The 24,103-nt window shown below is 39.5% G+C and overlaps 1 protein-coding gene across 42 annotated transcripts in view; it reads right to left on the bottom strand.

The window, feature by feature from the left end:
- TCF7L2 (transcription factor 7 like 2) overlaps nucleotides 1–24,103 on the bottom strand; it is a 205,556-nt gene that overhangs the window by 7,786 nt on the left and 173,667 nt on the right. For 4 of the 42 annotated variants that reach the window (XM_081006404.1, XM_081006406.1, XM_081006413.1 and 1 more), the window contains 8 exons: nucleotides 23,890–23,992; nucleotides 21,086–21,172; nucleotides 15,197–15,337; nucleotides 12,637–12,796; nucleotides 11,017–11,136; nucleotides 3,745–3,793; nucleotides 3,163–3,213; nucleotides 1,969–2,041 (listed from right to left, as the gene is read on the bottom strand). In XM_081006404.1, coding sequence (XP_080862530.1) covers nucleotides 1,969–2,041; nucleotides 3,163–3,213; nucleotides 3,745–3,793; nucleotides 11,017–11,136; nucleotides 12,637–12,796; nucleotides 15,197–15,337; nucleotides 21,086–21,172; nucleotides 23,890–23,992 — 784 coding nt within the window. Of the gene's footprint in view, nucleotides 1–438; nucleotides 468–1,257; nucleotides 1,331–1,964; nucleotides 2,042–3,162; nucleotides 3,214–3,744; nucleotides 3,794–11,016; nucleotides 11,137–12,636; nucleotides 12,797–15,196; nucleotides 15,338–21,085; nucleotides 21,173–23,889; nucleotides 23,993–24,103 lie in introns of those variants that run through there. The other 38 variants (XM_081006442.1, XM_081006408.1, XM_081006429.1 and 35 more) reach the window with 33 other exon arrangements.

The following is a 24,103-nucleotide window of genomic DNA, read 5'->3' as shown; positions in this document are numbered from 1 at the left end:
TGCTCTCTAAATGAGTTGTCTCATTTTTAGAAAGCTAAAGTTGTAATCTGGCTGTTCAAATGTTTCTTGAACTTGTAATTTCCGAAAGGTATTCAATAATCTGCATTGACAATGACCTGTGTATTTTGCTGCTTCTGTCACACAATCACAGTGCTTACGCATGCATCTGATGGGAAGTTACAGAGTTTAGGTGGAATGCTGTCCTTAAAGGACAATGCATGAACTTTATCTAACAATTAGATGTACAGTACGTTTTCAAGCCATGTGTATAGCTCGGAATCACAAAACTAACAGAATTGGCATGCATATAATATGAATAACTGCTCTATTGTCTAAAAAAACAGAATGAAGCACATGGTATGGGTGTGAATCAGAGGGAAAGGTGAGGAGGGGGAGCACTACATACAGAAAAGAGTGTGTGTTGGACTGAGATACCTACCATCATAATATTCCAAATTCAAAGACTGCTTGGATCGGAACAGAGAAATAACAAATTTAACCATATTAAGGGGAAAAAAGAATGCAACAAGAGATAGTTTGCTTCCCTTCACCAAGAAACAAGTGCATACTGAATTTATCCTGCAGTAGAACATGGGTTGTTTCAAATGTTTTGGTCTTCGGTGCCATTAAGCTGAACAATGCAGAACAATGTCCTGTAATTTGATTAAAATCCCAAAACAACTTGCCAAGCAAATGTCAACTTAACAAGCCAGCGACAAATGGACTACTGCAATTTTTTTTGCCAGGCACCTTATGAATGTGCCTAATATGAATTTTAGTTGAGCTTTCATAAGCACACAAGATTGATTCAAAAATATACAGAAGAATTTGTTATATAGACTCCCAATATATTATTAACTTAGATCCAAGCAGAAATTCTAATTTGTATCCTCTTTCATCACAGTGAAAATACCAGTGCTGCAAATATCCTTTGGAGACTGAGAGCATACACATAGACACTTGTACGGATGTCCACTTAACACACTTGTTTGACCAAGAAAATGTTAGTTTCTGCATCTTGGGGATGTGTGTACCAACTCCCAGTTCTACTACCAAAAGAGAGGTTATTGGTCAAGAAGGAAAAGAAATTTGCATTGAATTAGCAAAGAATTCTGAAGATCAAAAATTGATTAGCAATCAATGTCGTAGAAGCAAGGAAGGCGAGAAGTGGAAGGGGAGGGGTTAAAAATAAACCATACATTTAATACTAAGATGACAGAATGCTTTTAGTTCCCAAAGGCCTAATGGGTAGTATACCTGCACGGTTTGCACCATAAACTCTGTCGGTCAAGCCCGAACAATGCCCGACACTTCTTTGGAGTATTTGCATCTGTTAGCACAAGGTAAACACAAAAAAATACAACACAATGGTGGATAGAGCTCAGTTGGATGCGAAATCTTAGCTACAGCTAACATTTCTCCCCGTTCATTTGGCAATCTCGCAGACCAAAGGGCAAGAAAGAAAGAGGATCTCCACAAGGCGACACACACTTACAATGCCTAAGCCTGCTGTGCATTCTCTCACTTAGCCCTGTGTCTTCTCTGCTGAACTCTGCACTGTGGTATCAAAGGATGTTTAGCAATGTGTGTGTGTGTGTATATATATATATATATATATATATATATATATATATGGTATGGAACTTTCCAGAGAGGAGGGTGGGATTGTGTGTGCAAGCCTAGGCTGATGCTGTCTTACAGTGGGAATTTTCCAGCTAGCGGCAGTGTGCAGGTGGGTGGAGGAAACAAAAATGGGGGGGGGGGGCGGCGGAAGAGAGCGAAATCCTTTAAACAGAAAGAGATGATCATTCACGGCAGCGTCCCACTCCCTTGTGTCTTCTAGATCACAACACAGAGCTACAAAGCAACAAAGCAGGAGGAGAGGGAGGGGAAGGGGGAAGTACCAAATAAACCAGCTGCAAAACCAGCCATAGCAAGTCGGGGTGGGGGTGGGGAGACTATACACACCTGCAGGGGCCGCACCAGTTATTCTGTTGATCAAGGCCAAAGCGCGCTCGGCATTTCTTAGGAGCGCTCAGGTCTGAATGAGGTCAAGAAAGAAGCGAGCAGGAAAAGAGAAAGAAAGAGAGAGAGAGAGAGAGAGAGAGAGAAAAGGAGAATAAAAAAATAAAAAATAAAAATAAGAAAAATAAATAAAAATAAAAGGAAATAAAATCAATGACCTCATTATTAACTGCAAAATATCAACTTTTGATTGTTTTATTTTCTTTAAATAGTGATTGTCACATCTATCAAACTTTTGAAATTAGCTGTTGCAATTAAAGCTGCAGTATCCCTTTGGAAAGGACTGTTTAATAATAATAATAATAATAATAATAATAATAATGGGAAGAATTGCAATTGATTCAAGAGGCATTGGAGGCACAACCCGTCTACTGTTTCTGCACAAGCCCCCAAGAAATGCAGCGGGTTTGTGAAGAACACTATTTGGTGGACTTCTCTTTTGATATAGAAATATTTATTTCTATAGGGGAAAAAGGTGTGTGGGGGGGAGACAAGGAACTTAGTATAGAAATAGCTAACATGCTTTCTTCTTGGGGGGGGGATAATGCAGCTTTGGGAATAAACATTCAATTTGTATTTTTTAAAAAATAATTTAAAAAAGAAAAAAAGAAATGGCTCAGAATAAGCAGATAGCAAAATGGATATGTTAGTTTCAGCCAGAAATAAAATGATCAGAAGCATGGAAGCAAGTGGTATGCAGGTAAAGCAGGTGAATAGCAATGGATATGTTTGAGTAGAAAGGCATATGTCTATATATATCTCTCTATACAGATATATATATCGCATGCAGGCATGAGAAGACTTAGTGGGTGCCGCATAAAATGCCATTAGATTAAGGAGGTTCATTATTAAGCTTTTTATATCAGTCTCTTTAAAGAAATACTGCATATTCAATTTGCACAGTTAGTACAAATGAGTTATTTTTACTGCATTACTGTTTAATAGCAACTGTAATGAATAACAAATCAGAAACAAAGAAAAAAAACTAACCATAGCACATATATATACGCTACAAACGTGTGAATGATAAATTTATTTTTAATGTCAGTGTTTAAATGTTAATAAAATCTAAAATGGCAGGATAAAAAAAAGAGCAATTTACAAACTATTTTAAATGGCTGAAAATGACATTAGCACCTGTAATCGGAGGAAGTGAAAGGCAAGGATTTAGGAAACATTCGCTGTGTTCTGAAAAAAAAGAACAAATTATACAAAGGCTTCAAAGAAAAAAATTAATCAGGGCTTTTTCAAAATTGACTATGAGATTGCCTATGCAGTATTTCTAATTTTCTAGAAAGAATGGCAAACCTCCTTAATTTAAAAAAAATGGCTGCAATTTACCACTGTAAAGGCATGCATCAGTTCACACAGAAACAGCCCAGATTAATACCAAACTCTCTCTCTCACACACACCTTTGGTAATAATGGCACAGGCATTAACAAACTATGGCTCTACAGTGAGTAGCTCTGCAGTTATTAAGGACAAACATAACTACCATTATAATATGCTATTCATGCATTTACGTGGCTACTAGTTTTAAAAGGCGAGCAATAAGAATTTAACTGTACTTAAAATCCAACAGGAAAAAGCTGGATGTAGTAATGGCCCTGTGGCAAGAAGGTTGGGAGATTTCAAACTTTCTTCTTATGCACAGTATTAGTAACTTATGGCCTTCATTGTTCCACTAAGGAATACGTGAAACATTCCATTTTACTTACCATTGGTCTCTCCTGGCTGTTTGTCCCTTTTCCTTTTCTTCTTTTTGCCCTGAATGAAACACAAATACATGAAAGGGTTGTTACAGAACCTACTTTCAAAAAGAGGCAAGAGGAAAGGAACGTTCTGCAAAGCTTGCTAGAATTGTACATATTTGAAAACATTTCAATGTCTGTGGCAACACAACGCTTTTCAGCATCTCAAATTGCCCACTTTCTACTTAACATTTCATTCTAGTCATAGCGACACTTCACAACTCCTAAGAGTATAACTTACATCGTGTACAAAGAGCAGCACATAAATGTATGATAAAATAAATCAGTTGCCAAATGTGTGTTTGGGTTAAAGGTGGGTCTTGGATCTGAAGCGCTGAAGACTACTAATATAGACTACTACTATTGGATAAAACCGTGTCAGAGCATTTAATGTCAACACTTCCCATAAAGAATCCAAAACTGGCCAGCAATCAAGACTCTGTTTGTGTTACATAAATTACCATTACATACTTCTGCTCTTCATCCAGTCAGAACAAATGGGACTGCGGATGGGTGGGAAAATATTGTACCTAAAATATGCTCTACAATGTCTGACAAAATCGCATGAACAAATAAAGTTAAAAATGGATTGCAAACTTGCATTCAGCAGGAAACCTTTTCCTGTCAACAGTTTTAATTATTTACTTGTGTTTTTATCCTGTATTTCATTTTGTAAACCACCCTGAGATCTTATGATGAAGGGGGGTATATAAATTTAAACAAACAAACAAACAAACAAACAAAGACGTACGTATTAGAAATAAGGCTCAACTTCCCCATGAACCTTAAGGAAGCATCATTCTTATTTTTAATACGCCAAGAAATGAGAAGAACAGCAGTCCTATCCAAGTATTATACTAGTAAGGAAATAAAACACCTGAGAAGGAAGATGGGGGTGAACATGCTAGGCTCGACCCCATCACTGTTGCCATTGCCCCTCACAAGCTGACTGCAACGGTCTGCGGGGAGGTTTTTCCCACTTGGTTAGGATTCCTCCATGATGCAGAGCTCACTTTTATCACAAGCAGAAGCCAGTTCCCTGCTGCAATTAGTCACGGAGAGCAACCTTGTGGGTGTATGTGAAGTAAAGCTAGCATGCTCACACCCATCTGCCCTCTCACATCCCTCATTAGTGTAAGGCCTGAATAGGGCTCGTGTCTATGTTCAGTAAATTTGCTTTCCCTACAACAGAACGGGCAATGCTGAGCAAACATTAAAAGGCTGCTCAGTCTCACCTTGCTTTATTGGCTCTGCGTAGTGTGGTTAGCCTGGTGGTTACTTGCATGTTCTGCTTCTAATAAGGAGATATTAATGGAAATTCACAAGGGAGTAACAGAGACTAGATCTCTGTTCATCAGCGGGTAAACTGAAAGCATGCTCTCGGAACGAGAAAGCTTTGGGCTTAGTGAAGATTTGGCTACAACCCTAAGGTAGGTGGGCGAGAGGCTTTCCTAGACCTGTGATGTCTTCTCTTCAATAGCTTGGTCTAGTTCCCACTTCAGCGATTCATTTTGGGTTTCAACTCAGCATGTCCACTATGATGTTTATGTTCCCTGGAATGTACCAGTAAGAAGAGGAGATGTGAACGTTCCTTTTGAAAATGTAGCTCATGCAGGTCTCCAGGCATAAGGTCTTTGAACTTGTTCCTCCTTGCTCATTCTGGTTGTAAACTGCTACCCTGCCGATTTGGATGTGACAAATAAAGTCTTGTTCAGGTGAACTTTTGCTGATGGAAGGCTGTGTCTGTGCTTGCTTGTTTTGTTCAGATTTAATGCACCTGCTGGGAATTTTGTGGCACTACTACAGAAACTGAGTAATTACCCAACTTAAGCCTCAACTTAATCTCTACCACATATAAGGTGATTTCCAGAATGGAACTAGTATCTCAGCTATATAGTACTACCATACTCACAATCCACAAAGATTAATGTTTCATAGCCTTTCCATAAATAATTCCACAGAGGGGACCAAAACAACTCAGACATTTCAATGGTGTACTGCATAATTAAGGATCAAATTTTTTTACACAATATTATTGAAACAGTTTTAAATTTATGGTATAAAATATATAGATTTTATTTTACCAACAAAAGTGACAAGGATAGTGAACTAGTAAACAACATCTTTCATGGAGGGTTTATTATTTTGCATGAAAAGGACTGGAGCAAAACAGGTAGAACTGAATTAATCCTTCTAGAGGAAGAGGTGGGAAATTCAATTCCCCCTCCCCACATAAAAGTCAAGCAATTATAAGTTTCTACTTGACCAGCTTCCTTTACCATCAGATAACAAGATAGCTAGTTGAAAAGTAAATTCCTATCATTTAATCTGACACCGTAATAAGTATTTTAGAAAAACTATTCTCCCCTTCGAAAGTAATCCATCAAAAATACCTGACAAGTGCATCTTTTCACTTCAGATAGTTTTGTTGACTTTTCAAACCAAGCTAGAAAATCTGTGTTAATATAGATGAACTTGACGAAGGCCCTTCCATATTTCCTCAAAAACAAGTTTCTGAACCCAGTGCATAATATTAAATAAGTGGCAATGTTGTGGGAAGAGAAACAGTATAAAGATGTTTTGTTTCTATTAGAATCCTGGCATTCTGGAAGAGATGCGTACTTTTCACTATAGAATATGCAGCATTCACAAGCTCCTACACATGATGTCTAACAGCTATAATTAGATGGACTGGCAAACCTCTTTTTGTTTATTGAGCCACCATATAGACATTTCCAGTGCCTAAGGCAAGGATAGGGAATGTGTGGCTCTCTACATATTGTCAACCCAAGCCTGTATTGGCTCATAGTCAGGGATGATGGGTGCTGCAGTCCAAGAACATGTGGTGGACCACAGGTTCTTCATCACTGGTGTTAATAACAATTAAATTTATACATTGCCCCTCACCCGAGCATCACAGGGAGTTTTATAATATAAAAACACATAACCTAATATTAGTAAATGTTACACAACAGGTCCATTCAGCATGGGAACTTATGATATCATGTTATATGGTATCTTGAAAATGAATGGAAAAAATGTAGCTGTCTCTCAAAATTGCTACATTTTACAGTCTTCAAATGCATTGTCTTACTGGATCAGCCCAATATTTACCTACACTTAATATTAATTCCCCAATAACAGACAGTTGGATGCTTCTAGATGGCTTAAAACCAAGAAACTCTGTTCCACTGCTTGTCCCCAGAGTTTGGTCCCCAGAGACCTAGAGCCTCTGAAGATGGAGATGCTATGACATGGCTAATAGCCATTGACTAATTATTGATTAATTAAAAGCAATCTAAGCTAAGAGACATTATATCTCGCCATAATAAATGTTAATAAGGCATTGCATGTTTAAGTGCTTCCCTTTTGACTTCTAAACCTTACACTGCTAAGCTCTACTCTATTGTTCTCCCTCATCATTCACTTGATAAAAATGTGTGGTTTTATAAATCCTTATTATATCCCTCCTTAGTTTTATATTTTCCAGACTAATAATCCCCAAAGACTGTTGCTCTTTCAGCAAACTGGCATACTCTTTGAGAGAGAGGACCAGAAATGTACATAGTATTCAGAGTGATCATACTTTTATTTGATAATTTCAGTCCGTCTTTAGTATTTCATAACACTGAATTTTTATTTTTCACTGGTGAAACAGGTACTTTTAGTGAGCTCTCCACTCTGAACCCATAGCTCCCTAGGTATTTTTGTGATTTTTGTAAGTAGCTTTAGTAATAATAATAATAATAATAATAAATTATTTACCGGTATATCCCGCCCTCCCCAGCCGAAGCCGGGCTCAGAGCGGCTAATCTTTCTACTCTGTTGTTTTACTGATTTATTTATTTAACCTTATACCTTTTAATTTAAAATTACAAGTAACTATAGCTGGGCCATCTTCATGTCATGTCACAGTGAACTGATGCTTCTATGTGGGTGTAGCATATGAAACCTCTACAATTTCCATATTGGTACAAGTTCAAAAACCTTAGACCTCTGATATATACGCATCCTGCAGAGATGCGCCAGCTCCCACAAACAAGAGAATTTATATAAGCATAGATTAGATGTGAGTTGGTGGTGAGACCTTGTGTGATCTAAGTGATCTTGGGGTAGGGCCAAGATCACGTGTGAGCCAGCTGTCAATTTATTAGTACTGTACATTTGTGTCTTGCTCATCAAAATAATTTTTTGTAGTCCCATGGAGACTGAATAGCAAGGGTATTGTAAATTGAATCCATCCATCCTGGGACTGAAATTGAACTTCTGAGATTATTTTTAAAATGAAAAGTCATGTTTTTGTATAACAACTTTTAATCTGTCTTCAGGGAGTGTTTTTTTAAAAATATCGTTCAAGTATACAAAAGTCTTATCCTGGTTGACATGCTGCTTAAATAAAAATATGAACCCTAAATTCAATACTTAAATTTTGACTGGACAGTTGGAACCAAGGACTTAGCTTCCGATATTTAATTTTGCTTGAAGTTGTGAAAAAATTAAGATATGTGCACAGAGGCCTCCAAAACTTCATTAGGTATGGCAGACACTATCATGTGTGTGAGACATAAATACAAGATGAAAAGGACACAGAGGGTCATCTAGTCACTACATACAGTGCAGTCCCCATTTCCTTTCTATATCTGTAGAAAGACTGTTGTCCAAAGAAAGCACGTGGAAGAGGACAGACTCCAGAAATTCTGAGTGTTATGCAGAAAAAAGTAAAAGCCTTGTAGATCATGTGCTTGTGTGATCCAAAGCTATTGAGTTCTCCTACTGTAGTAAGGTTCCCCCTGAAGGTCAGGTGGGGATAGAGCCTCAAGCTGCTGGGGACGTATCAGCTTTCTTATCCTGTCCTTTTTAGCTTGAGAAGAAAGGGATTTTCAGTGCTCACACGCTGAGGACAAATGTAAAGGTCCTAAACATTTAAGACACAGTACATGCCCATCTGTCAGTGACACAGTCACTAAAGCAGAGGAAATGTTTCCTGGAAATCTTTCAAGCATTACGGCACATCCCAGCGCTACTCCCCCAGGAACTCCCAAGAGGAATCAGACTGCAGAGTACCAGGAATGAATCGGCCCTGTGGTCTGACAGCTTCATTCCACTCCGTTCATGGCACAAAATGTGGGCTATGAATTTGGTGGTGGCAAAAATGGTCGGCGACAGCTCCTGGTTTGTAAGGGAAATCACCTCAAAAGAGGGTATACAGATACTCTCTTATGCATGTGAAGAAATAAGAACTAGGGAAGGATAATGTGAGGATTTTGATACCACAGGTGTTGATTATAAGTTTTAAACAACACTTCATCTTTAGGAGCCAAAATACTAAACTAAGATGCTGTCTTTGTTTTCTCTCAATAAATGGAATTAATAAAATGTTGCTTGGTAGCATATTAATGTGCCTCTCCTCTCCATGTAAGGCTACAGGCTTCTGCATGCAAATATGTGCAGCTGCATAAGAACATAGGTTACCTAATTTACAGAAGAACAAATTCCTGCCTTTGCAAAACAAAACAAAACTATACCCGCACACCCACACCTGCACACTTAGATCTAAGACTCACTGAGTTCTATGGAGCTTACTCCCAGGAAAGTGTGCACAGGACTGCAGTCTAAAGAAATAATCAAGACAGCAGATTCAACAAAATTGCTAATGCATATCAGATTGTCTGCAATAAGAGAGGTAAGATTGGCAGGAACAATACAATGACCAGTGGCAAAGGAGGTCAGGTATCCTGTACCTATTATACCTGTATGAAGAAGGAATTTCAGAGGTCCAGCTTCTCATGTTAAGGTGAAACCTCTACAATATAACCCTTAAAGCTACAGGATCTGGTCATCCTACCAGATATAAAGCACACCCTTCTCAATTATAGGACTTTGTAGAACCAGCTGTACAGGAGGTCTGTCAAAGCCTACTTGTATTAACTTTTCCATAGTGCTTGCAAGACTTGGCTTAAACATCTGTTTGGTAGGGTCTAATATGTTGGGGCTGTGTGGGTGTATTTCAGCTTTTATGTCATCTTGTATATTATTCTAATTCTGTGAAACAGCTCAAAAGTATCTGTGGCAAAAGCAGAGGAGCAATGTTTTTAAATGAAATAAATTGATTACCCCCCTTCCACTTGTGATCTTGCAACAATGTCTTGATACTGTTGACATCTGGCCTCTATTTAAATTTTCCCTTACATGATTGGTGCCTTTCAGTGATTAATTAATTATGTCTGGGAAGCTTTAGAGATTTTACCAATTTCTATTAGGTACAATCTGTAAACTTGGAAATACTTATCAGTGAGCTATTACTTCCTTCTGAATGTACATGCTATGCTTATTTCCTGCCTATGGGATTTTGGCTGCAATTCAGCCATAGCTGTGACCAAACAGTCATGCGTATTAATTGGTAGATTTATGCAGGTTTGCATCCCCTTCACATCTAAAGATGAAGCCAGCCACTTCATCAGGGTTTGAATGAACATTTTAGTGTCCAATGCTCATTCACAATGCATCTGCATTGCCAGCACAAAGGCAGGGTTTGTCATGCATGCAAAAGGCAGCTTCCACGCACATCTCTCTCTTGTTAAATCGAGACACTGATCTCTGAAACCAAGCAGCCACAGTTAGAATAACTCAATGGAAGAAAAGTGTGGCAAATGAGAATTGCACAGGAATAGTTCACCAATAGCTAGCACCAAGATGTTTGGTAAAGACATCATGAATTGAAAGCATTTATGAAAAAATTGTGACCATGACAGACAACAGTACAATAATATAAAAAAGTAGAGGGTGGAATAATTTATTTAGCCCCACTTGAGAGCAAGACCTCCAACAAGTCTTTGCCAGTCCTTCTCTGAAGCTAGGGTAAGTCATTCTTCCACTTTCCACTATACTCTCACACAGGTATGCAACAAGGCACTAATTTGGGGGGTAAGGGAAGGAGATGAGGGTGATAATAGAGAGGGAGCTCTTTCTTGTTTTATTATTTTCTTTTTTTGTAAACTGCACAAAAGCTGGTGCCCTGATGGAAGACACACGGCCAGATTTCCCCGCCCCCCCTCAGAGCTCTACTGACACACCTCAGTTGAATGGGTGCCAATTGTATCCAAATGGGTTGGCGACAAAACCAAAACATCCGCTAGAATTACTGGATTGGTAGTGCTTGTCTTCCGTGTGTGGGTGTACTTCAGCAGATTACAGCAGTACTTGTCTACAAGCTCTACTACTGAAAAAAATTCCACCTACATAGCCACCTACATAGTTATCCCGTGCGGACCAGCCGGGGTAAAGCTGCATGTGGAGCTGTCGTTCCTTTCTGGCTAGTTCATAATATTTAGCTTGTTCTTCTCTGGATAATGCATGCCACTGCAGAGAGAAAGAAAACAAAACCACAAGCACAACAGAACGTCAGTAATACAGTGTGTGTACAATGTGCATTCACATTCAAACTTTGGAAAATGGCAGCCAATTAAAGCATATCAACTGATGCAGACTATTTATTTATTCTTAAGAACTCTGTTTTATCCAGGTTTGCTTAAGCTGGGTTATACCGATGGAGTCTTTCACTTTTGAAAATGGAATAGTGTAATTCTTCAAGTACTTTTACCAGTGGTAGATGGTGCCCATTGGAAGACCAACAGTAGTAGAAGCAGGAGCCAATGGCAGGCAGAATCAACTAATTCCAGCTTTGTTGCCAACATCCTCTTTGCTGTGTTGTGAAAGGGCAGCACTGAGACTAAGGAGGTGGAAAATGACAGGCGGTGCCATCCCAGGAATGGTTGTAAGTAAGAAGGCAGGCAGGTGAGGTCTTGATGGGACAGAGCCCCACTCACCCTGATGGACCAGCCGCCAACAGCTATTCCCCTTTAACCAGCATTCATTTGAACAAGACATGCAAGAAATGCCCATAAAGTAGACCATACTTTAAATTTGCCTCTCCCTTCCCCACTTGTCACAATTTGTCACTCTGGTAAACCAGCCTCCTCCAAATAATAATAATGACATACATTAATCAAATACCTGTTTTTAATGCCTGTAAGGCAGGCCTGCACAATGTGTGACAGAACAAGTAAAATGGAACCTACAAGCTGTAGCTTGCTGGGAAGCCAATAAATCTTGAATTTGCTACCTGTCTTCAGAACTATGCTTTGCCACAAGTTGCGAAGGCCTGCTTTAAGATACAACTCCACCTTCCCTATGTAAGAAGTTTATTTTTACTATTATTTATCTGCTACCAGTTACATAAATTACTATAGCTTCACCTGGGACTCGTGAACAGAGGCCTACAGTTCATACAACATCCAGACTTAAGGTTCCTACATCCAGAGAATGGAGAATCAAACTTCAAGTAAAAGCTTCTACAGCCTTCTAAGTACAGAGTTCTTCACTAATAGGCTACAGTGGTGTGTTTAGAGATACTTTACAGAGAGACGTAAGAATGCTGAGGTTCCTAAGACATGTCTCAGAATTAAGGGGCAGAGCAACCAAGGTATGGTGATGCCCAAGCACTGATGGAGAGGTGGATGGAGTTGAAAAGGCAAGGTCTACATCAAAGCGGGGTCATACTGACAGAAAAAGAAATGCATCTTCTGGATAAAAGTATGTAGCATATAATTATGCTGTGCAGGTGCACATGCATTTGGTGAAAATGTAACTTTATTTCCTTGTCTGTGTAACTAGAATGCAAGGAAGTTTCAAAGCACAAGTATTCAACCAGAAATCTTGGAAGTTCCACTGGGCAGCCAAATGCTATAATCACACTTAAAATAACATTGTGGATTGTGCCCTTTCATTTCAGACATGTATCACACTCTCATTCTATCCCACATGCAAACTTGCATATACATATCCTGACTAGTTACCTACCCTTCGACCAAGGATTTGATTGATGGCTGCACTCTCCTTCAATGTGCATTCTGCTACAACTTTTGCTCTCATTTCCTTCATATACAACATAAATGCATTAAGAGGTTTCTTTATGTGTGGCTTCTTTTTCTCCTCTTCTTTTTTGGAGTCCTGATGTTTTCTGGATGGTTGACAAGAACAGACAGAAGGAGCTTGTACAACATTGTCAAAATACTTCTGTGCACTTATCCCAATCTTTGCCTCCATCATTAAAACCATATTGAGGGGAGCAAAGAAAAACTCAAAAAAACCCTGAAACTAGCTGTAAAGCATCATACCAGCAGCCATGTACGGGAGAGAGCTGCCCTTGGTGCACATCCAATATATTATTAAAACTTCGATAGATAATATTGCTTCATGAGATTACAGTACACTACTCCATGTATTTTTTTTACATCAGGAAAATTTATTTACTCAGATTTTTAACCTTTTGCCATATCTACATGGGCAAACCTAGGGTTCTGTGCACCAAAATATACATAGCCATCAGTTTTGAGTACCTGACTCTGAAGCAAATATGAGCTTTGAGGTGAACTCTCATAAGATGCAGAGGTAGCAAGGAGCCATTTTACTGCCCTCACAGTAAAGGGGTCCTCCCCGCTGCCCAGGATATTTATAAACACTTCCAACAATTTTCTTCTCTTCCCCACCTGTAACTTCCCCTGTGGATTGTCAAGTAACACAGGCATCTAATAATTTACACAGTGAACGTGTGAAGAAGCTGACTTATAGTGAACCTGACCATTGGTCTAACTAGCCCAGTATTGGCAGCAGCTCTCCAAAGTCTCCAGCAGGCAGGTCTTCTCCAATCTAATCAGCTACTGGAGATGCCAGAGAGTGGACCTGGGGCATAAAGTAGGTGTTACTCTGCTGGGTTATAACCACTCTCCCCAAGGCAGTAGACAGCCTTCAAACCCCAGGTCTTAATTTTCTTGCCTAGCAATAGGTGCTGAGATATGAAGCAATTAGGGTAAAGGATGACGAAGAGACAGGTATCCAAACTGTTGGAGAATGGGAAATCAAAGCCTGTGCGAGTGAACCTGCTCATGAGAATGCAAGAAGAGCCTTCCAAGATCAGAACAATGCTGTACATCTGGTTTCCAGCAGTAGCCAGCCAGGTGCCAAGCAGTGTGTGAAGGCGATTGCCCCTTCCTGATGCTTATCCCCACCATGTGGCTCTGAAATGCGTTTGCTTTTCTAAAACCAACTGAGCCAATTGTGATGACTCTGAAGGCGGGAGGTTTAACGCAATGTCTGGGTGGATGAAAAATTGGGCCCCGGGTTAACCATTCAAAATGCTTATTTGGTTAATAATAATCTTGGCCAATAAAATTAGGGCCCCTATTTGTGCTCGCTTTGGCAGCACATATACTAAATTATGGCCCCTATTTAATATACAGCATATGAATGTGCAAAATATCTGTGGGGCAATACTTCTCTCCAAGTCTTACTAGAAACAACAGACTTTACATGGGATCACATACACTGGGTTTAGCCAGAATTTTTGGCAATTGCTTTGGAAACAAATAACTGAAGTTATTTCAGAAGCTGCATACTTTGCTATTAGGTAAAGGTAAAGGACCCCTGACAATTAAGTCCAGTCGCAAACGACTCTGGGGTTGCAACGCTTATCTCGCTTTAAAGGCCAAGGGAGCTGGCATTTGTCCGCTTCCGCAGACAGTTTTTCCGGGTCATGTGGCCAGCATGACTAATCTGCTTCTGGCAGAACCACAGCAGCGCACGGAAACGCCGTTTACCTTCCCGCCGGAATGGTACCTATTTATCTACTTGCACTGGCGTGCTTTTGAACTGCTAGGTTGGCAGGAGCTGGGACAACGGGAGCTGGAACAACGGCAGGAGCTGGAACAACGGGAGTTCACCCCGTCACGGGGATTAGAACTGCCGAGCTTTCAATAGGCAAGCCCAAGAGGCTCAATGGTTTAACCCACAGCACCACCCGTGTCCCGTTGCCACCCACGTCCCATAAATACTTAGCTATTAGAAACCCATAAATAAAAAGATAAGGAATTCCCGAGTGCTTCAAATACACACATTTGTTCACTATCTTGACTCGTTCAAAAACCATAGACTTCATATATATCTATACAGGCACTCTCCAAATGAAGGAAAGGGGACTTGGGATTTTCTCAGGTCTGGGGTGGGCAGGCTCATGTCTCTTTGACATCAATTCACCCTGAACAACTCAAAGGCTAATGAAAGTTAAGAGATTGTAATCACAGTCTAGGTGCTTGTAAATCCCAGCACGCCCATCCCCTAGGAAAAGGGCTGTTGTTTAGTGATAGAGGTGTATGCTTTGCTTGTAGAAGGTAGTACACTTGATCCACAATACTTCCCTGTCTGAAACCCTGGAAAACTATTGCCAATATGTGTAATATTGAGCTTGCATGGTCCAATGGTCTTTACTTTGTTTGTCATAAGGCAGCTATCAATATTCCACACCTTCTACAATAAGCAACATTAAATAAAAGTTTGTAGATTTTAATATTAAAAAAATACTTACGAGCTGTGGAGTGAGCCGACATCATTCTGGGAAGATTCTTGTTTGACTGTTGGGGTGACTATGGCCGGATGAGGGATCCCAGTCGTATGTAAACTATGATGTGGAGGGACCATGTGTGGAGGGAACCTAGAGGAGAGAAAGCTGTGTAAATCGTCAGAATAAAAATGAATGAATGGGGAGGGGTGTGTACACGCATATAATAAAAGGCATATAAAAAGCAAACAAACTCTAGACAAGCATATATGAAAACTGACAGCAACAATAAATGATACTTTAAACATCATAATTCTTCTACTAACAGAAATAACAACTTTTTAAATAATAATAATAGTAACAATAACAACAACAACAATAATAGTTCAGTTCAGTTCATGGTTTAAAAAAAATAGAAATTTGACCACTCCTTCTTCATTGTAAAGTGCAGGTCCTACTCATATAAAATTATGGGGAAACAGCCTCTGGGGATTTGAACTTTTAATACGAACATCAAATCAGGCTGAGGATTACAAAATGGCTCTTTATTTCATTGTTATAAATAGCAAGTGTTTGTGGAACCTTGATTTACATGCAATTCTTCACCTTATTAGCTATAGTCTCTTAAAATGGAGCGTAAGAAAATTGGGGGGTTTGTTATTTTTTAATCATTGTCTTATAACTCCATGGCACAGGAAATGAAATTTGAAATTGACTTGAGATTTAAAAGCAGGGACGTCTTAGAGGGAAAACAGGAAACATTTGAAAGGAAAATGGGAGATGTAAGTGGTAAGATCCAAATGTACAGTCAAATAAATTTTGAATCATGTACTGGTGTTGTACCTATGTTCATATAGCCATCTTTCACTAAACAAGAATCAATAAATATGCTTTCTAGTGGCAAAACAATACACTGATTAATGAATGGTGTTCAAGTGTACTCAGAGTAAGTAGCAGCAACATTAAAGTTGACTAGGCTATTTCCCTTCAATCCTAAAACGCTACTCTAGAAGGGGTGTGTACGTGTGTGCTGAACCAAAGAGAGATGGGAGAAGAAGTAGAGTCCTTCACCTCAATCCACATGCAAAATTGCACAGGTCCCTCTCATCTTTTTGTCATTCTTTGCCATATTCTAATCTAGCATAACCAAGCTACAGACAACAACAATGGCATATGCTAGTGCCAGAAGCAGCTCAGTAGGTGAGGACAAGCAGATCACCTGTGCTAGCTTCCCAACAGGTGGGCCGCTATTGCTTACTGGAAGGGGCAGGAGCAAGGCACTGGAGACATCTGCTTGATGCAAATGCAGCAGCAGAGCCAATCTGAAGATCCTGGCTGGTTGCCCCTGACCAACCTCCCCACCACCTCATTCCTGCTGCTCCCAGGAGCAACACACTCAACTACCAGCCAGGAAGCTAGTGTAGTGGCTCCATCCCACCTCGCAAGCTGTTCCTGGGAAGGAATAAAGCTTTGCAGATATTGGTAGGGTTGTGTCATCTTGGCCTCCACTTAGTTAAATAGGACTAGGTATGAAGGTTGCAGTCTCGTGACCAGTGTGTGAAGTGTCTGGGTATCAGGTGGAGGTATAATACCTGCTCCTGCCCTAGACACGGCTCCCACTGACTTCCACTGGCTGCAGAATGTAGTCTCACTTTGCCTCTCCTGATGACCCCAGGGAATGGATGCCTTAAACACTTCAAATCCTTTCATTCCTGGCATGGATATATTCATCACTAACTCACTTCCTTCCCTTATTCATGTTGGATTCGGCACTTGGGACAGGTGTAGCATCAAATGAGAAAGGAAGGGGTTAGAAGGGGGTGAAGCAATGAGAATGGGAAAGAAAAAAGACTTGCCACTCCTCAGTATAACCAACCCTAGCCTTCAAATTGGTAGGCTGTTATCGCATTCTAATTATGGAAACTGGTTTTCACCCAAATTGGGATATGCATACAATTGGTCTTCTAGCCCTTAGCTGATTGTTTTCCTTGTATGAGAAGGGAAAAGCAGAGTGACATAATATAGGGGCACAGAGAAGATGCGAACGGTCAATGTCCATTCTGTTCCTCCGTTCCCCAAAATAATTTATTGGGTGGGAAAGCTTGGGTTTCTGCTAGAACAATGTAACCTTCCCACACGTCCCCTAAATATGTTCTGGGTTCCCCCGTCCTAAGCCTCCAGAGCAGATTTAGGGGCCATGCAGAGAAAGGACAGGGAGGGGAAGTTCTATTTAATAGCCAGAAGTGCTTATAAACAGGAGCAGAGAGGTGTTTTCATTTCCAAGATAAGTTTGCAAATCATTATTGAGAATGACTATGGAGGCGGAACTATGAATTGTGACAGGGACAAGGAAAGGAGATATTGTATTAACTTTGGTTTGGTTTTGTGATAGAAGAAGAGAAGACAAGGTGAGAAACCAGGTGTACTACACTACAAAAGGGGCTGTGTTGACTTGTCAAAATGTCATTTTCAGCACCAGTTTGTACATTGTTTTTTGATGCAGTGAAGCATCAACAGTCTATCATAATTTCATATGGAGAAGAATTTGTGTGAAGGAGTTTCTTCCCATGGGAAAAGAATGGGAAACTTCCTGCATCACAGAGATAATATGAGAACCACATTTTCCCCCCAATGCAGATTTTTAAGGTATGTAATATTCTTCACTTTACCATGGAAAAGGTTGCGGCAAAGCTACTGCATACAATTGTAAACCTTGTTACAAAATAACACAATAAACAACCTATGGAACACCAGGATGGAAATCTCATTATTATTCTACTTTAACTAACATTTAATTTCTGGAGGTTGGGAGGGAAGGTAAATAAAATTGAGGAGTATGCCAAAGAAAAAGCAGAGAACTTAAAAAAGAAACATCAAGCAGTAAAGAAGATACTACTTCTGGCATCTGAGAAAACAGACTCCACCATACAAAAGCTCAGAGTGGTAGTCAACTAAGTTTTACTCAGAGTAGACCTATTAAGATCAATGACCAAACTTGATCATGCTTATTAATTTCAATGGATGTACTCTGAATAAAACATAATAGAAGACTACCCTCAAATTTGTTTGTATTTTTTTAAAAAAAAACAACAACAACTGCATGGGATTTCTGATTATAACTACAAAGGTAATTATCCAGACTCAAACTTTATGTTCAGCTGTAAAATACATGGTCACAGAATCATAGAATCGAAAGAGACTACAAGGGTCATCTAGTCCAAACGCCTGCAATGCAAGCCATAAACATTTGCTACGTCTTTGGGGTGTAGCAGGGCATAAAAGAAGTGGGCAAAGTTATATGTTCAACAGTAGAGAGGTGTAAAATATGAGTTGATGCCCAATTTCAGAATTTGACAGAGAGCTGTGATGTGTGTGTGTGTGTGTGTGTGTGAGAGAGAGAGAGAGAGAGAGAGAGGGAGGGTGAGACAGAAGATAATCTACTTTAGTGTTTAATTCTGGGTCTGTGTGAAGGGGGGGAATCTAACATCTTTTTATATTATTATTATTAAATAAATATAATTAAATATTAAATCAAACCACCTATTCAATACAACGGGGCATGATTATAAAAGGCACATGTCCTGCACTCATGCATGTCAAAAGAGGACAAGCATAAACATATGAATGTGGTGCATGTTCAATTACACAGAGCATATTTAGCAATGTAAGAAACTGCATGTCAGCAAAAATGCTTAATAACACTATTCATCACACAGTAGGTCTTAAAGTTGAAATTTTCACATATGAAATAAAAGCACACATTGTACATTTTAATGCATTTTTGTCCATTAAACATGGAGAACATGTTTCATTGTGCACACACATGCCATGTGCATGCACATGTGGATTATTTTTTAAACGCTACCCCCCCTTTTTTCTGCGTGTTTGTTTGCATAGTGTGCTATCACATATAAAGGACACACACCCTTCTTTGACTGAGAAATTCCTTTCCGCAGACAAGTATTCTATGAATTGCAATAAACACCCTAAAAAATTCTAAGCAGCTCATTATATACCCCTGTCTGCTTTTATGGCTCCAAGCCAGAATATAATGATGAGCCGTAACTTGTTAAGGACAACTAATTTTTTGTTCCTGGCTGTCTCAGGGGCTTCTCTCTTACTCACTCTCACTTTACTTCACTGTTGACATGTTTCTGTTAACTGGATGTCATCTGCCTGCCTTGATTTTATGCACAAGCAGTGGGATGCATTTTTTCGTGCAACAATTCTGCTTTGAGTTGCATTAGATTTGTCATTATTCCCTCATTTTCCCCTTGCACTTGTAACATTTCATCTATTCCTGCCTCCCCCCCTTTTTTTCCTCCTTTTTTTGAGCCACGGTGCACCCATATTATGGTTTATACATGATCTTGCTCCCTTTGAAGCCGGCAGATTTCAGAGCCAGCCCTCGTCAGGAGAAGTGCCTGCTACCAATTTAGCAGGCTGAGGGCCCCGAGCTCCAACATCTCAATCTAAAGGGGGTCACAGAGTGGCACAAGCGAGTGTCAGCAAGTGCTGTTTAATTGCCAATCTTGGCTTCTCCATGGTGTTTAAAGTATAATGACCCATCACTTAATTCTGAGAAGTCCTGGCCCTGCTGCTGAATAGAATGAATATCAAAGGATGTGCTAGAACAGGGCAAGGAGCATACAATTCCTATAACTGTTGTAAGTATAATAGACTTGTACTTCTGTCGTCCCATTACCACAATAATGTATTTAATTTGCTGTATACCCTTTTTAACTAGATCCCTTTCATAAAGGCATATCTAAGGGATAGAACTGATCTCTCTCTTTCTCTCACTCATTCCTGCCCCTTGCAAAAAACTAAACAGATAAATAGAACAGCCTTAATAATAATTAAGATGAACTCAGATTCGTTTTTATTGCCCTTTCTCAGCTTGCCAGTCTTTTTCACAAATGTGCAATATTAGCAGAAAGGTTAGCATTAGGGAATCTGGGTTTTAATTATATTTGCGTGTGCAGAATTGGTTTGCTGCCTCGTTCTGCAACTGTATAAGAGAAGAGTTATCTGCTAGCCATGAAGTTTCCTTTAGCTTCTCCATGCCCTTTGCTTCCTCAAACCCTTCCTCCTCTGTAATCTAACCTTCACGTATTAACTGCAGGGATTGGAAAGGTCCAGGAGGGGGAGGGAGTTGAGGGGGAAATGTGGAACCTTGCTATGTAATGCATGCTAATTTAATTATGTACCATCATCAAAATGGATTAGCTGTTTCAGCCCATCAGGAAAGTCTAAACCTCCACCGATTTAATTAACTAGACTGAAAATCAGATGAACAGAGAATAAAACTATCATTAGGAGCAATTAGTGATTACTTAAACATAGTGCTGCCAAGCAGTTTGTAAATAAAACTAGCAGCCCTTGGAAAATTAGCTGGAATTAATTGGAGGTTGGGGCAGAGAGAGAGAAAATATATACTTCTAAGCCCTTTAGAGGATCAGGTGGGTCTTTTTATGTCAACTAAAAATAATTTGAGCTTGGGAATGAGAAGAAAATGCAACACCCCTCCTTCTAAGTCTGCTTGCATAATAAAAGCAGACAGACCCTGTTCTTCATAGAAAACCCTGCTTGAAATGAGAGCCATGGAGAAAGCAAAACTTGCAACAGCATAATCTCCAGGCTTCTCAATATCATAGGGTTACAATGATGCCTCCCTCTAGTTAAGAATTAAAATAAATGCAGTTCAAAAGCACTGATCTTCAAGAATGGACCTATATGACAAGGCTTTGTCACTGGGAATGATGTGAGGGTTCCCCACACCCCCCCAAACTAAAACAAAGATCATTGCATAACTAAATCAAGGCATTTTTTAAGCAAAGCTTCACTGCCCTATAGAGAGTGATAAACAGAAGTAGCAGATGCCCCTACTTCTGGACCTGAGTACTTTGAACTCACCTTGACATGGAAGCATTGACAGTCAAAGCGGTTGGGTAGGGATGTCGGAATCCCCCTGTTGTGATTGGATAGACTGGTTGACCTTGCCTAGAAAGATGGGGGGAGGGGAAAAGAATGAGTAAAAAACCAGGGGTATGTATTTTTGGCATTTTAAATTTCTCTCTCTCTCTTTCTCTGCACAGTAAGCTTTATTCTCATTTGATCAGAACAAAAATCTTGGGGATTGTACAGCACGGATCAAAGGAAAGAAACACAGAACAATTTGAATGCCATAAATCTGATACGAATGGCTAATTAAATTTTATAACCTCTGCTTATGTCAATAGAGACCCTCTCCCCAAGCTGAAACTAGGTGTTTTGTTGTAATAATTAAAGGCGAAGTCTTGCTTGCTTTAATGGAGCCATCACACTAATTGAGGGCTACACATCCAAAGGAAAACAATAATGAATGTAAATTTATACCAAAATAAAGTACAGTGAATCAAAGGACTTCAGTTGCGCTTTGGGCCTCTTTCGGTATTTAGATCTCGGTGAGAAAACATTAAATTAACAGAGCTTAATTTGTAGCCTTTTGTCAGATTAACAAGTGTTGACAAGAGTTACCGGGGGAGAGTCCCCAAGAAGTATTGTGGGTAACCAATAGACAATCATACCTCATTACAATAATTAAAAAATACAGCAACATGCAAAACAGCATCCTCATGAAAGCTACACAACTTTTTCTGATTGAGGTTTGTCTGTGTTGGCTGGTCCTTTTCATCTGTCTTTCAAATGTATCCACTGAATGGGTAAGTTGTTATTTGGGGTGTGAGTTTTTCTTGAAAGGTTACTCTGCTAAATATACTCACAGCCCATCTTAATACAGAGCAGAGCCCATAAATGGTTAAAATAATAAAAATACCAGGTGGACAGTCCTATCTTTTAAAGGAATTTGATGTTTATGCTCTTTGGCTCTTCAAAAAGTTGCATGGGGTACAAAAAAAGTTATCTTTCTGAAGAAAAGGGGGGGGGATGATAGTTGTACATTAAAATATCTTTGAAATACCCAAACAGTTATTTATTATGAATTCTGTAAAATCTACTTCTGCATACAGAAGATATGTAGGTAGCCCATCAAATGACAAGACATTGTAAAAGCCCTACTACAATATAGAAACCAAAGGTATACTGGTGTTTGTTTGGATAACTGTCACAGGGAGAACAAGAGGCTAGTGATTCTATTTTCCTGCTATTATTTTCTTCCTTTGAAGTGTGAACTTTCTGTAGCATAATCAGGATGTGTTTTCTAAAACTGCAGTGTTTCCCCCCTAGGGATCACACATTTTGTCTATAAAAATAAGAAATGGGCCCATAGGACCAGGAAAATGAATACAATAGTGTACCACCTGTAAAAGGAATCACTGTTTCCAGGTGGCCACATAAAAGGCCACAGGTTCCAATTCTGCAAATATATTTGAGCTGTATATACTACACTATAGTAGTATAGCATTAGTACTAGATTGATATTTTTTCAGTGCAAACAACCTTTCTCCCATTTCAAAACCAAAAGGTTGCAGGGACATAGGGAACCTGCTATTTAGAATGGGTTACATAATAAAGGAAATGATTTGAAGCTAAAATTAGATTAATAAAGCCAAACAGAAGGAAAGGAGGGGACAACACCACAAATCAGGGGGGAAATAAGAGAGAGAGAGAGAGAGAGAGAGAGAGAGAGAGAGAGAGGGAGTCTGGTTCAAGTTAATACTCAAAATCATCAATGTACTTTTTTGCATCTAATGCATTTCGACTAATTGTCATATTCAGACTCATGTAAATCACACAATCTTATTACACTGGCTTATTACAACTATTAATTTAGAGCACGTTGCAATCAATTGTTTCAACTAGTGCAGTGGGAACAGGATTGTGCAAGATTTGCTTGTCCCTGAAGAAGACAAGTAGTCAAAATGTTTGAGGCAAATCACATTTTTGTAAAGCATTGTTTTAAGTTTTTGCCTCTTTTAATTTGAATTTTCAGATTAGTAAGACCATTACTGCACCTATTCATTAGACATTGCAAAAATACTGCCTACACATTAGAACTCTTCTTCCCTCTTGTTGTTATTACACATTTTGAAATTAGGTTCTCCCCATGAGCTCCCTCCTGCAGTCGGTAGAGCCTGAGGCTCTTAATCTCAGGATTGTGGGTTTGAGCCCCATGTTGGGCAAAAGATTCCTGCATTGCAGCGGGTGGGGCTAGATGACCCTCATGGTTCCTTCCAACTCCACAATTCTATGATCCTATGATTCACTTAGCTCCCTCCCAATTTTTAAGCCATGTTCCAGCCCATTAAAAAATATTATCCCAAACCTTGGAAACAAGAATTAAAGGGGAATGCAAATGTAATGCAATCACACAAAACACAATAGTAGTGCACTATAAAAATAATAGGGTATCAGCAAGGGATGTTTCTGAAACAGCAATCCTACAAATTATACGTTTTTACCCCACCCTTTCAGAACAAATGTTTGACATTTATGATCCATGGGTCATCCTCTGATGTCATGACACATGAGATGATGCCCTCATGCTCTGTTCTTATTTAACACGCAATGACCCGTCACTTTAGTTCATTTAATCTTTATTGAGCAAAAGTTATTGATTTGCCCATGCCATAAACTGGCAGCTGGCAAGCATGCTTAACTCAACATATGCATTTCAGGCAAAGCAAATAAGCACAATTATCCCCCCCCCCACACTCCCCCCCCCACATATGTATAAAAATGAAAAATAAAAAATAAAATGAAAAAATGGAACTCCTTACTGTGGTACTAACCATCCTAGCGGATGGGGGATTTGCCCTACAGTGCCCGGTGATAGTGGATAATAAGGAGATATATCTGGAGGGTGCGGAGGCCGTGGAATTCCTAGGGAAGAGGAAAAGGAAGCATCATGAAAGTGGGTCAGGGCAGGGGGAAACGGGGGATTAAAAAAGAAAAGAAAAAGGAGGCAGGAAAGTCATACAAATTTCTACACCA

The sequence above is a fragment of the Podarcis pityusensis genome (genome assembly GCF_964106645.2).
Source record: "Podarcis pityusensis genome assembly, chromosome: 5".
Classification (NCBI taxonomy): Eukaryota; Metazoa; Chordata; class Lepidosauria; order Squamata; family Lacertidae; genus Podarcis; species Podarcis pityusensis.
Note: the sequence above shows the minus strand (reverse complement) of the source record. Positions and strands in the feature narration are given on the sequence as shown.